Below are 14,703 nucleotides of genomic sequence, written 5' to 3' on the forward strand. Positions count from 1 at the left end.
ATAAATTAGACGAGTCATATTTTATGAATTATTTTTTTCAAGTCTATTTATAGGGTTATGATATCAATGGTCAAACTGATAAAGGCACATGTAAGAAAGTTATACCTGTCATCACTTACCAAGAATTCAGTCCCCTATTAATCGTATTGCCAATGGTGATAAATCTCCAATCCTCTGCTCCCAACTCATCTCTGAATTATTGACAAGGTTTGTTTCTTGTTTTCTTTTCTGGTGTTCGAGACGGTTTGCATAGATACTGCCTTATGAGGTCAACTCTATCCATCAAGTTGACATTGAAATTTCTATTTTTTTCTTGTTGTATTATAAAATTTTATATAATTAATGTGTATATCAAAACTAGTAGCAATACAGAATGTAGCATATCAGCAATGCATTCAACTTATCCAACATTTTCAACACGAAGTACAATTTCACTAAAGTTGTAAAAATTTCAAAAATTCAAAAAACAATTAATTTTGAACCTATAATTTCAAAAATGTAATGAGTTCAATAGTAAGAACCTAAAGGCTGAAGACGTCAACTTTATATTCTGAATCCACCTCGTAGTTGTGTACTCCTCTTCTTGAAAATCCATCCTGACTTTGTCCACCCAATTATTGTTTTTTGGTCATCTATAACAATTGAACCTGAAACATCATGGTTTACAATTTAGTTCATTGACCACTAGGTGGCGTGCTTTGTTGCTCTATCCACCTAGCTAGTGTTTTTTTGCCCCCTATGGGAACTGAACTTGAGACCTCATGATTCACAATTTAGTTCATTGATCACTAGGTGGGGTGCGACAAACTCGTCCTTTGTTGCTCTATCCACCTAGCTAGTGTTTTTTTGCCCTCTATGGAAACTGAACTTGAGACCTCATGGTTCACAATTTAGTTCAATGATCACTAGGTGGCGTGCGACAAACTCATCCTTTGTTGCTCTATCCACCTAGATAGTGTTTTTTTGCCCTCTATGGAAATTGAACTTGAGACCTCATGGTTCAAATTTAGTTCATTGATCACTAGGTGGCGTGCGACAAACTTTTCCTTTGTTACTCTATCCACCTAGCTAGTGTTTTTTTGCCCTCTATGGAAACTGAACTTGAGACCTCATGGTTCACAATTTAGTTCATTGATCACTAGGTGGCGTGCGACAAACTCGTCCTTTGTTGCTCTATCCACTAGCTAGTATTTTTTTGCCCTCTATGGAAACTAAACTTGAGACCTCATGGTTCACAATTTAGTTCATTGACCACTAGATGGCGTGCGACAAACTCATCTTTTGTTGCTTTATCCACCTAGCTAGTGTTTTTTTGCCCTCTATGGAAACTGAACTTGAGACCTCATGGTTCACAATGTAGTTCATTGATCACTAGTTGGTGTGTGACAAAACTCGTCCTTTGTTTCTCTGTCCACCTAGCTAGTGTTTTTTTGCCCTCTATAGAAACTAAACTTGAGACCTCATGGTTCACAATGTAGTTCATTGATCACTAGTTGGCGTGCAACAAAACTCGTCATTTGTTGCTCTATCCACCTAGCTAATGTTTTTTTGCCCTCTATGGAAACTGAACCTGAGACCTCATGGTTCACAACTCAGTTCATCGATCAATATCGATCAATAGGTGGCGTGCGACAAAGTTCGTCCGTTGCCCTATCCACCTAGCTTGTGTTTTTTCGCCCCCTATGGAAACAGAACCTAAGACCTCATGGTTCACAACTTAGTTCATCGATCACTAGATGGCGTGCGAAAAAATTCGTCCTTTGTTGCTCTATCCACCTAGCTAATGTTTTTTTGCCCTCTATGGAAACTAAACTTGAGCCCTCATGGTTCACAACTCAGTTTATTGATCACCCGGACAAAATTCGTCCTCTGGTGCTCTGTCCTAAATTAATTTTTGGCTAAAGGACAAAGATTTGGATGTGCATGCAGTTCTAGAATATCTGGAGGGGAGAGCAAATTGATACCAACAACATAGGAAGAGCTTGGGAGGAGATTTCTGTTTCTGAAGCTTCAGATGTCCGTGATGAGCCAAGCCGATCAAGATTATGGAAATGGCAAAGCAATGTATTTCATGTTCATAAGGTCTGAAGAGAAGACCCCTAGAGGATTAACAGCTCGCTCTGTTTCAACAGTGTTTACAAGAGTCCTTAGTTCGATACTGTCCGTCCTCTAAATGACTGCACTAGTCCACCTGCAACCTTTCTCTGCCCAGACTCTTACCAAAGCATGTATTCCCAAATGCTCTGTGGCCTCTGCCAAAACCAGCAAGTCCTCTGGGTTGGCTCCTTTTTCGCGACTGGCTTCATCCATGCCATTTGGTTCTTGGAGAAGCACTGGCCTCTGCTTTGTAAAGATGTCCAAACAAGAACTGTTGACGCCTGTATTACTGATCCTTCAGTGAGAGAGGCAGTGATGGAAATCCTCAAACCTGATCCAAAGTTAGCTGATTTTATTGAAGCTGAATGCACCAAAGATTCATGGAAAGGTATCATTAATAGACTATGGCTCAATGCCAAGTATGTGAATGTTACTGTGACTGGAACCATGGCACAATACATACCCACCCTTGATTATTACAGCAATAGTCTCCAACTTGTCAGTACCATGTATACTGCCTCGGAATGCTCCTTCGGAATCAACTTGAACCCTTTTTGTAAGCCTAGTGAATTCTCTTACACCCTTATTCCCACCATGGCCTATTTTGAGTTCTTACCAAATCAGGGAAGTGATGGAGTCATCAATTCTATCTCCATGCCCAAGCTTACCAAGGAAGAGAAACAACAATTGGTCGATTTGGCTGATGTAAAGATTGGCCAGGAGCATGAGCTTGTCGTTACCACATATTCTGGTATATTCAAATGCCAAAACAAATAGCCCTATATATTGACATATTTTCTTTTTCCATTTACCTGTCAAACATGCATGTCTGCCAATGCTTAGCTTTGCTTGAATTTGTGCCTATTTCAGGACTCCATAGATACAGAGTCAGTGATGTGCTTCGGGTTGCTGGCTACAAGAACAATGCGCCTCAATTCAACTTTCTATGCCGGTAAAATGTAGTCTAGAGCATTGATGCCGACCTCACTAATGAAGTTGAGCAACAAAATGCAGTGAAAAATGCAGCGGGCAATCTGTTTCCATTTGATGCACATGTAACCGAGTACACTAGCTTTGTTGATATTGCCACAATTCCAAGCCACTATGTCCTGTTTTGGGAGCTGAGTGTGAATGGCTCTATCCCAATTCCTCCTTCAGTCTTTGAAGATTGTTGCCTCACAATTGAAGAATCTCTAAACTTCTCTACCGCCAGGGCCGTGCATCTGATAAATCCATCGGACCTCTGGAAATCAGGGTGGTGGAAATCGGAACTTTTGACAAGCTCATGGACTACTGCATTAGCTTAGGTGCTTCCATGAACCAATACAAAACACCCCGGGGTGTGAAGTTTGCACCCTTATTGACCTGCTGAATTCTAGGGTCGTGTCCAGCTACTTCAGTCCCGTGTCCAAAATGGGTTCCTGGCTACAAGAAATGGAACAACACGAATTGAAATCTAGCTTGCACGAGCTCTAACTTTGTTTTCCTGTACTAAAGAAAAAACTGGTAAACAATCCTCTGCATGTTTCATATAATACTGCAATAAAAAGAATAGCCGGTTGCTGTCATGACCTATCTTTAGCCTGCAACTATACCACAGAAGAAGTTGTTGCAGCTCATTTGATGGTTTACACTTTAATGTATAGTGCTCTATTCATTTCTGTTCTCCTTCATAAAAGAATTCGGACACCATCCTATGTTTACTTCATATAAGACTGAAACTTAAAAAGATAGAGAGATTGTCGTCATGACCAATCTTTAGCTTGCAGCTTAGAGAGAAGCAGTTTTTGCAAGTCTGCCTTCCGAGTTTTGGACACCCCATATATATTGTGTCGATTTGCCAAGGCCTTGAGTTGAACCAGTGACATATTATTGAGAATTGTTATAGGAGGTACTGGGGTAATAGGTGACATAGGGGAAACCACTTCATTTTTATGCACACTGGAAATGATCCGAGGCTCTTGACTTGTTCTGTCATGTGATTTTACCAGCATATTTTGAGCATTCCTCTGATCATTATTCTCTTGGACAACTGGTCCACAAAAACTTGTTTCACTCCTCTTTCTCAAGTGAGACTGAGAAGTTGCACTAATGTCTGCAAAACCACCTGCTCTTTTGGCTCCAGCCAGTTGTTGAGTTTCCTTGATGGTTTTGTCCCCATAGTCGTCACCTCCACTCATTAACTTTTTCTGTGGCGTGCTTCTGTCATTCCTTATAGGATTTAATAGACATGGCCGTGTCTCCTCTCTAGTACGATCAGTTTCAGTATGCTCCACTTCTTGGCCCTTCATTCCAGATGGATCATTAATCTGAACAGCCTTCACTCCATTCTGTGTTGATCTGCTGCTATTTTCTTTGGTTTCTTGTTCTGAAGCATGTCTCTCCTCCAGAGTTGTTTCTGCAGGCTGTCAATGAACATTTTTGTCTTTTTTGATTCAAAGGTATCAAAAATAAGCAACAAAAGACATCATCTTAAAGTATTTTTGTTTTCCTCAAACATCAACTTACTGTTTCTTGCTGATTTCTCACTTCAAACAGAGATGCCAAGACTGTATTATTGTCCTGGGCAGTGCTACCATCCTTGAATGTTACAGTTTTGATATCTTTTGAGTTGTGATCATCTATTGCTTCCGTTTTGTTAAGACCTTCAGGAAGATTTGAACTTCCAACACTAGGTTCTGCAGGCTGTTGTTTTTAAAATAAAAGTTGTCAAAATAGTATGTCAGGAGGTTCAGGCAGTGGCAAAGTCAGGATTTTCACCAAGGAGATTTAAATGTACAAAAGTGAAAATACGAAGAAGGCAAGGAGATTCAATATCTACTATATATCACAACAGATGTTGCCGCAACTATGTCAAATCCTTCCGAAGGTGCACTATTTTCGAAGAATTTGACACTCATCCTGCTATATTTTTGAAGAGTTCGAGAAACATAGGTGTAACCTAATGAGCATGTATCGACTAAAGTCAACAAATAAGAACATGTGGATGTTGCCACACCCGTGATGGATCCTCCAAAAATGCACTACTTTTGGAAGATCCATCACAGACCCGGCGACATTTTTGAATAGTCCGAGCAACATAGGTACTACCTAAAGAGCATGTACTGACTAAAGTCAACAAATAAGAACATGTGACCATTTCAAAAAGCAAACCTGCTGATTCTCATTCTTTAAAGCCTTTAGCATGCCCTCCAGGTTAACAATCTTTCTATTCAATGCAGCAAAATCCATATTATCTTCACAGGCAAGCTGTCTCTGGAGCATCAGTATATCATCTTCAAGTTCTACAATTTCTGAATCAGCTTTGCTTATTTGTATCTTCAACACTTGCAGACATGATTTCTCATTTAAAGCATCTTCCTCGATCACGTCTATGACATAGAATCAATTCAAATAGATGAGGTATGTCAATCAAAATTGACAATAGAAGATTTATATATGTGAATATTATGAATTTACCAAGCCTCGGATCAAAATATAAGTTATACTTCCAAATGTTTGCTGGATAACTGCTTCCATCTGTGAAGACTAAATAAATCACCTACTTCAGCACTTTCACTACCAAAGATCTTGAAAATCCAATTAGGGTAACAGAATAGCAAACCTTGATTTTCTGGTGGATCCCAAATAGATAAATCCATCTTCTTAAGAAAGTTCACCCTGACTTGTAGAAAAAAAGAAAGGAAAAAAAGAAAGATTACTTCTCTGGCTAAAGGGAGTAATAGGAAAACAGTATACAAGAACAACAACAACATAACCAATATAGTCCCACAAAAAGTGGAGTCTGGGGAGACTAGAGTGTACGTAGACCTTATTCCTACCTCAAACAGAGAGGTTGTTTCCGATAGACCCCGGCTCAAGGAAAAAGGGTCTAAAACTTAAAAAGTCAAAAATTTTAACATCTCATAGGCTGATGACTGCAACACTATCAAGCTCTATTGAAAAATCAATGCTCCTATTTACCAGTAAAACAAAAATAAGAACCTCTAGGTATCTTTTTTAAATAATTGTGGTGTTCGAGTCGGCTTACGCTCACCTTGACTAATTTCACGGGTCCCTACTGCCTCTCACCAGCACAGGTACCATGTAACTTTGTGGTAATTTGTTTTATTTTATTCTTGCGCACACCTCGACTAATTCTACAGTATACATGTGGCCTCCGACTAGCAACGAATACCAGATAATCTGTGTTCTTATTTTAGAAATATTGGTTTTTGAAAATCCGTAAGCCCATTATTAACCATTGAATTGATACCAATAGAGTACCCCCTCCCCCCCACACCCCCATCCCCATCCTCATGTTTTCTGGCAACTTGGCCATTGTGTACTGAACTTATGCATTTGAAGACTTAATGAAAATTCCCAAATGATGATCAAGAATCAACCATACATGCAAAGATTGAATAATAAATAACATAAAAGTACAAATATCTCAAGAAACATCTTATACTATCATTTTGTCAAGACTCACTACAGAATCATCAAATCAAAAATGTAAATACCATCTAAACCTTTTTTTTCCTTGTTTTACTGTTTTAGAAGTTAAAAGGGTTGCAAAAATTTCAAAACTTGATGCAAAATAAACATGAACAGAACAAAAAAAAAGAATCTTGAAATTTAAGCTTAATTCCAAAAAAGCTAAATTAAATTAAATGTACCTAAAAAGCTTTGAAATTCCTCTGTTTTGTTGAAGAAAATAATGAAATCAATGAGGATTTCAAAAACCCTAGAAAAAGAATGGCAATTGCAGTAGTAATTTGCTATAACAAAAAAATGGTGATTTACAGTGGGCTGAGACGAGAGTGATAAGGGTAAAGGTGTAATAATTGGAATTCAAAGGGTTAATTAATGTTGAAAAATGAATATTCTCTTTTATCCTACGTGGAAGAAGATTCAGGGCCCACTAACCCGGATCTTTTTTTAAAATGGATATGGGCCGAAACTTTTGCACATATGTGACACTTCGTGACCATTGTTTAAGTTTTGTCCACGTTTAAAGAATTTGTGCAAAAATGACATTTTGTTTTGTCAATCCCATAAGACTTATGAATAATTTGATAAAATAAAATTATGATGTATCTGTTATAACTTGTGACAATAAGGTTACTTTGTAAATAACATCAAATTCGACCTTTCATAAGAGCTCAAGAAATATACTGAAATAAGTTATCATTTCATAAAAGAAAAACTACTGAAAGGTCTGATAAAGCCAATTATATTAGTAGCAAAGAGCAGGTTACAAATATTTTAATTAAAGAATTAGGAAAAAAGGATAGTTCGGTGTACAAATCACTCTGTGTGTTAGTCGGGTTCCAGCGATAGTTTGTCTGTCAACAAAATGTACGTAAGTTGGCATAGCTCATGTAAATATTAATAGTTGCTTTCAAGATTCAAATTCACGACCTATAAAAGACACAATGACAACATTATCATTGCTCTAAAGCTCCACTTCCTTGGAGTTATTGTCCAAGTTGGATTAGGGAAACAACTATAATTAGAGTTGTCAAAATGGGTTGGCCCAACCCAACCCTAAAAGACTAGCGAGTTAAATGGGTTAGGACAGGCTGACCCTAACTAAAGGACCTATAAAATAGCAATCCAACCCAGTCCTAGGCGAGCTGCGGGTTGGCCTTTTAATCAAAAGATGGACAATATTGGCCTTTTAAAAAAACTATCGAACATTGATCAATGCAACACCAATACGTCAAAAATTCACATTTCCGTGAGTTCCACACACTTTAGTGGAATACTTAAAAAATAATAGAACATGTAAGATACAACAGTCAACAATTATAAGATTCATCATAACAACATACATTACATGATCATTTTTTCATAAACTAGACAAGAAAAGAGAAACGAGAAATTAGGTATAAACACAAAAATAAAAGAGGTCAAAGATTCATAGTTATAATAACTTCAATTGCCTAGTTACTGAAGATTTGGCAAAATAAAACACTGCTTAAAATATAAGTAATAAATATTTTTAAAATTTATGATCCATGGGCCGGCCTCTGAAGCTCACGGGTTGAGTCCATGAGGCTGGTGGGCTAAATGAGGTTGGACTAAAAAGCCTCGTTCCTCAATGGATTAAAAAAATTTAATCCAACTCTATTTAATTCAAGAGTTTAATTGGATCGATCTCACGAACCAAGTCTATTTTGACAGCTTTAACTATAATTGGAGCTAGTGATAGCTGTGGTAGGAGTTGGCACTTTGATTTTATGCATTGAAGAATTGTACATTTTTAGATAGGTAGTTGGAGTGTAAGTAGGAGTAATTAAAATTTATTATCATGGTACTTGACAATGTATATAAACCAACACAATTCTTACACATGGTACTTGACAATATATATATATATATAAACCAACACAATCCTTACACGTGGAAATTAGTGAAGATATATGTAATTTTTTTGAATTTTTCACTCTGTGTCCAATACAAACGCCACACCTCTATGGCAAGTCCATGTCACCTTCATTTTTCATTGTAGTCGCCTTCTTCATATGGCCAGGGGCTACCCGTCATTCTAATGCACTATAATATTGTCTGATCGTACTTAAAGATCCGATTAATCTGAATTCATACTAAAATATTTCATTTTGAGAGTAGAATACTCTCAAAAAAAGCTACTCCAAAATCGATCAAATTCGAAACACCTCTAAATAACGAGAAGAGAATTTTTAAGATCTCATTACAATTAAATAATAAAGATATTTATTTTTTTTCATGCCAACTTTACTTTCTTAGCTCAAGGACCTAGCTAGATTAATCAATAAAAAACTTCTGACTTGTGAGCTTCTAAAAGAACATGCAAATTGTAATTAAATGTATTCTATTATTCTGAATTTCATTTCTATATAATCTAGTAACTAAAAGTTAATTTTCTTATCAAATTGAAACTGAACTCACTAACTCATGCCAATAATAAGATTCATAACATTTGCTAAGAAGTTAAAATAGTTAGTAATTTCATAACTCATGCCAAATCAGATTAGTAACATCTGTTAAGAAGTTAAAATAGTATAGTAATTAATTAAAACTTAATAACTCATGCCAAATCAGATTAGTATCATCTGTTGAGAAGTCAAAATATTATAGTAGTCAAAATTTCCATAAACATTAATGTTTTCCTTAATATAACACATGTAGTAATTAGGTTGGTAACTTTTTCAAATTTAAAAAGTTAGGCTAATTACCTTCTAGTGAGTTAGGCAATCACTTATTGCTCTAAGTCATTGCAAAATATCAATGAATTAGGTCAAAAACACACCAAGAAATAATCATTTTTTCACTAATTTCATACATTAACCATTCGTCGTCTCTTTTGCTTATCTAAATCATCACTCTTTTTGTATTAAAACATACTCCAATGCTGAGTTGGTCAAATATTATTCTCAATCAACAATAAGCATATGTAGGCCAAGTCGTTATCTATATATATATATATATTAAGTAGATAAATAAAATAATAAATAGTTAAAGTATATATAAAACTCGAAAAAAAAGATAGTTTGAAGTGTGTTATTTTACCATTAACTATGAATATCATAAGCTCAAACATTTCAATAGATGCTAGCAAACTTCTATATATGAAAATCTAAGAAAACAAAATTCAAAAATAACTAACAAATCATAAATAACTAGGATCTTTTCAAAACTCTCTACTGATAAATTTATCGCCCTATTTTGCTTCAAAACTTTGGTCTAGCAATAAAAACGTAGTATAATATGTGAGTTAGACGCACATCACAAAAATAAATTATCATAACTATATAAAATAAACCATCGATTCATCCAATTTCAAATCGTAGACCACTAATCTTTAAAAACTTCTCCTTTAAAAAAATTATCTCCCAATTTTTATTATTGCATGATCCAACGAACATTCAGTTCAATAACATGGAAGTTTACCACACAAAATATATGAATTCTCCTTCTTTGATTCAAAAACCTACTTAGTATACTAGTATTTACTATTACTTTGTATTAAAATTTTAAAATTAGACTCTTTTTTTTCTTTCACCTTCAAAAATCATACAGATAAAAAAGGGTCGAAAAAATTGGATCACCCTGTATTTTAACTTTAATTGGAACTTCTCTTTATCTTAAGTATCTAAATACTAGAATTTGTTTTTGCTCTATATATAGAAGTTTACAAAAAAATAATCTCCAAAATTTGGGATTTGTGGGGAAGAAGAGGAAGAAGAGACGCAAAAAAATAATAATTAAACTTTTGCTTCTCTTTCTTCCACCTTCATACAGCCCCGCAAAAGTTCCCAATTTTTTTTTTCAAGAAATAAATCTTGAAAATCTGCTGAGAAAAGGGTCGATTAATCGATCTATGAGTTTTTTCTTGTAGTTTTAACGAAAGGGTACCTTAAAAATTGAATCTTTTTCCCATTCTTGACAAAATCAAGAACCAAAAAAAAATAAAATGTTGTCAGGACAATTAGAGAAGAAGGGTTTCTTCATTGCTACACTTATAATATTTTGGTACTCCTCAAACATTGGAGTCCTTCTTTTAAACAAATTATTGCTCTCAAATTATGGATTTAGATTCCCAATTTTTCTCACAATGTGTCATATGACAGCTTGTGCTGTTCTTAGCTATGTTTCCATTGTTTTCTTAAAGATTGCACCTTTTCAGAGGATTAAATCAAGGTCTCAATTCTTGAGAATTTCTACTCTTAGTGTTGTCTTTTGTGCTTCTGTTGTTGGTGGGAACATTTCTTTAAGGTACCTGCCTGTGTCGTTTAATCAGGCTGTAGGTGCAACGACGCCGTTTTTCACTGCATTGTTTGCTTATTTGATGACAAGAAAGCAAGAAGCTTGGGTTACTTATGGTTGCCTTGTACCTGTGGTTACTGGGGTTATTATTGCAAGTGGGGTATGTTTGATAACTTTCCAACTCATTATTTTTCTTGAATGAATAGTTAATTTCTTGTTGTTTTTCTTGGTTTCCGTGTTCAGTATTCATTTTGAAACCCAACTAATCTAGATTGAGGAAATCTCCCTTTGGGGGATAAAACGTACCTATGGCTCAAACCCAAAGGATGACTATTTACAGCTCCTTTGGTGGTGAATAGTTAATTGCTTGTTTTCTTTTTTGATTTCCGTGTCTTATTGCATTTTGGGTTTGACTAATCTGGATTCAGGAGATCCCACTTTGGGGGTAAAATGCACATAGAATATCCGAGATCTATGATTAAAGATGTAGTGTACTTATGTCTCCACCATGACCTTTGGTGGTGAATAGTTAATTGTGTGTTACTTTGTGTTATATTTAAATCATCTGGTTGTAGTATGTTTTGTGTAGAAAAATTGAATCATTTTTCTTAAATTTCTGACCTTTTTGGGATGTTTAATTTCATTCCTATTAAAGTTGATCTATGAGTTTTTAACAATGATAGAATTTCTTTCACAAGTCTAGATTAACTGAAATTAGATATATGAGAATTTATGGATGCTCAAATCCATACATTATAACGCCTCAACAATCAGAAGCGAGACAGATCTAGAATTTAAATTTAATGGATTCAACATTTTATTAGTTTTATAGAGCCCATTACCCATATATGACATAAAAATCACTTCTTTTTTCTTTTTTCAAATGATAGTATCTTCCTTGACGACGTTTCAATTGGAGATAATCAAAGAAGTTGACTTTGTGTGGCGTTTCCTCAGTAGAATGTTTTTTTTTCTTTTGATAGCCGTGGTGTCTGGGCTAGCTTATTGGGTAACTCTGTCCACCAAAACTTAGAAAAATAGAAAGAAATCACGTTATGTTTTTGCCTCTCAGTAGAATGTGTTTTGATGACATATATACAGAGTCCAACACTTAGATAATGAATATACTTTGAGCAATTCAGAGATTCTTACTGTCTCATGGTATTGTTTAAGATTTTATTCAATAAGAAATTGATACTTTAACAGGTTATTTACATGGTGTTTTGTTGTGTTATGTTTGAAGTTTAATAAGCCAAGACAAGTCTCCATCTATTGATTGTTGAAATAGGTTATGTTTTCTTGTTGAAAAATTGTACTATTTTTTATTAACTATTAATCTACCTTCGGTCTGCGTACGCTCTACCCTCCCCACACCCCACTTGTGGATTACACTGTGTATGTTGTTGTTGTTGTTTATTGACTATTAAGTTTCTTGATTGATGATAGGGTGAGCCAAGCTTCCATCTTTATGGATTTATCATGTGTATTGGTGCAACTGCTGCTAGAGCCTTCAAGTCTGTTCTTCAAGGAGTTCTTCTTTCTTCTGAAGGGTAAGTACTTTGCTTCTTCTAGTCATCTGTGTAAATGCAAAATACTTTTACTGTCAGGTCATCTAAAAATAACTACAGGTTACAGATTTCTGATCTTCTAGTTTCCTCATTTGATTTACATCTGATAGAGATTGAGGTTCCTTTCAAATTCATGACCCTTCAGTTGGTTTATTTGTCGTTCGTTTGTTTTACTGATAGTTTTCTTTTTAACCTGATGTTATCTTTCAGGGAAAAACTGAACTCCATGAATCTCCTGCTCTACATGTCACCTATTGCTGTTGTAGTATTATTGCCTGCTGCACTCATTATGGAGCCCAATGTTATCGATGTCACTGCAACACTCGCGACTGAGCATAGATACCTTGGCCTGCTTATTTTGGTTAATTCTGCAATGGCATATGGTGCCAACTTGTTGAACTTCTTGGTGACTAAGCATACCAGTGCATTGACACTCCAGGTTTACACTATACCTCTCTCCTTCCATTCCCCTCTTTCCCCCCTTAAATTAGTGTAGTTTTAAGTGGCAATAAGAAAGATGCATAATGAACATCAAGTGATATGATGGAATGGTTGGAATGCTTCCATCTTTAATCAGAAGTGTCGGGTTTGAACCCCGGAAATAGAAAACCTTATCGTAGGTAGCATTGGCAACTAGACCATTTCCACATTAGCATATTTTTATGCTGTCTTACTTGCCATGTCTTTAGACTTCAAAACAAAAGATAACGCTTAGTCCCAGGTCAAGACGGATTAATTTTCTATATAGGCTCTGACGATTAGTCAACACTTTTACTTGTCACATTTCGTTGCTTGAGAGTCAAATTGCATGAACTTTGACCAATATTTTAAGATGAATTTTTTTCTATATAAGCTCCGACGATTAGTCAAACTGACTCTCGCGAAGCAAAATATGACAAGTAAGAATGAACAGAGGGAGTACAATGTTTAAACACAAGTCTTCCAGATACCCTTTTTCAACTTCAACCAAATATTGTCCAAACGCCTACTATATTATTTTTCAAGAAAGGTTCTAAATTTCTACCATCATTTTTCACAGTAGCTGCAATGTACATATTTTCCACCTGTTTGAAACATTTTAATGGTCTGTGGCCTGGTGTAGGTCCTAGGCAATGCAAAAGGTGCAGTGGCTGTTGTCATCTCCATACTTATTTTCCAGAATCCAGTAACTTTCATCGGTATCGCGGGCTACACGATGACTGTGATGGGAGTTGTTGCTTATGGAGAATCCAAAAGAAGGCACAAATGAGTTTGACATCAAGACCCTTTTTTCTCGTTTCATAAAGTACCATACACTTCTGTTTCTTCAAAAGGTTAGATGAGTTGTGGTAGAGTTAGGAAGAAATAGATTCCATTGCAATTTTGTAGCCCATAGACAGATGAAATGGTTAAAAGGGTTGATTTCTTTTACCATTCTTCTGTTGTATTCTTTCTATTAAGAGGGGATCTTTACATTTGTATCTGATTCTTGTGGTGTTGTTACAATAAAGTCAAATAATGTCTTCTTCCTTATCTATTTGTTCCTTTTTGCCTACAAACATTCTATTGCTGGTGAGATTTTTGGAACTTGATTCTTTGAAACACATATACTTATCAAATTCGAATCCAGGATTTAAAGTCAATAGATTCTGAAAGGTCATCTTATTATATGTATATATTTAAACATTTTTTTGTATATGTACACATAATTCGAGCTGAAAACAATGAGTTCAGTTGAAACATGCCGGCCTTGCATGTGATATAACTAGCTCTTTCATTCTATTATTGTTTTATAAGTACTTTGAATATAATAAAATGTTTTTAGAAACTCTTTAAGTGCACTTTTAGATATAAATTGACCCAAAGCAACTAAAAAAAAAGGAAAAGGTTGATGAATAACGTTGACACAAAACACTAAAGAGATCCGATTTGGAACACTATAATTTCATAAATTTTGCCCGCCTTTATTTGTGTCAACAAATTAATTCGAAATACCTCAACTTTTTTTAAAAAGGTCCGAGTCAAACACCAATGATTCAAGTACTTTTTGCACAATTTCATATTATTTCCATATTTCTCCAAAATTACTTGCACAACTTAAACTCGTGACATTCAACATAGTGATGACTCTTACCATAGCGTGACTAATAAAGTTCGAGAGTTTTAGTGTACCGAACTGCCATTTTAATCGAAAATAAAGGGAACGCTTCAATTTTTATATCGTTCGGAAACTGTTTGCATTATTAGCTATTGCCTAGTCACTACAGTTTGTAACTTAAAAATTATTAAGATCTGAGTTTTACAGCTGAATCATTGATCTGAAAGT

The 14,703-nt window shown here is 35.3% G+C and overlaps 2 protein-coding genes and 1 pseudogene across 2 annotated transcripts; 2 read left to right on the plus strand and 1 right to left on the minus strand.

The window, feature by feature from the left end:
• Window positions 1-1,894: 1,894 nt before the first annotated feature.
• On the plus strand, window positions 1,895-3,550 carry LOC129876800 (indole-3-acetic acid-amido synthetase GH3.6-like; annotated as a pseudogene).
• A 288-nt stretch (window positions 3,551-3,838) lies between these two features.
• Window positions 3,839-8,606, minus strand: LOC129876804 (uncharacterized). The gene is made up of 7 exons (XM_055952297.1): window positions 8,576-8,606; window positions 6,756-6,857; window positions 5,702-5,761; window positions 5,557-5,625; window positions 5,251-5,468; window positions 4,606-4,782; window positions 3,839-4,502 (listed from the first exon to the last, which is right to left on the minus strand). The coding sequence occupies exons 1-7, from the start codon at window positions 8,604-8,606 to the stop codon at window positions 3,843-3,845; spliced, it is 1,317 nt and encodes a 438-aa protein (XP_055808272.1). The 3' UTR covers window positions 3,839-3,842.
• A 1,503-nt stretch (window positions 8,607-10,109) lies between these two features.
• On the plus strand, window positions 10,110-13,910 carry LOC129875492 (UDP-URONIC ACID TRANSPORTER 1-like). Its single transcript, XM_055950765.1, has 4 exons — window positions 10,110-10,990; window positions 12,277-12,380; window positions 12,609-12,837; window positions 13,501-13,910. The coding sequence occupies exons 1-4, from the start codon at window positions 10,538-10,540 to the stop codon at window positions 13,645-13,647; spliced, it is 933 nt and encodes a 310-aa protein (XP_055806740.1). The 5' UTR covers window positions 10,110-10,537; the 3' UTR covers window positions 13,648-13,910.
• Window positions 13,911-14,703: the final 793 nt, after the last annotated feature.

The sequence above is a fragment of the Solanum dulcamara genome, chromosome 12 (genome assembly GCF_947179165.1).
Source record: "Solanum dulcamara chromosome 12, daSolDulc1.2, whole genome shotgun sequence".
NCBI classification, from domain to species: Eukaryota; Viridiplantae; Streptophyta; class Magnoliopsida; order Solanales; family Solanaceae; genus Solanum; species Solanum dulcamara.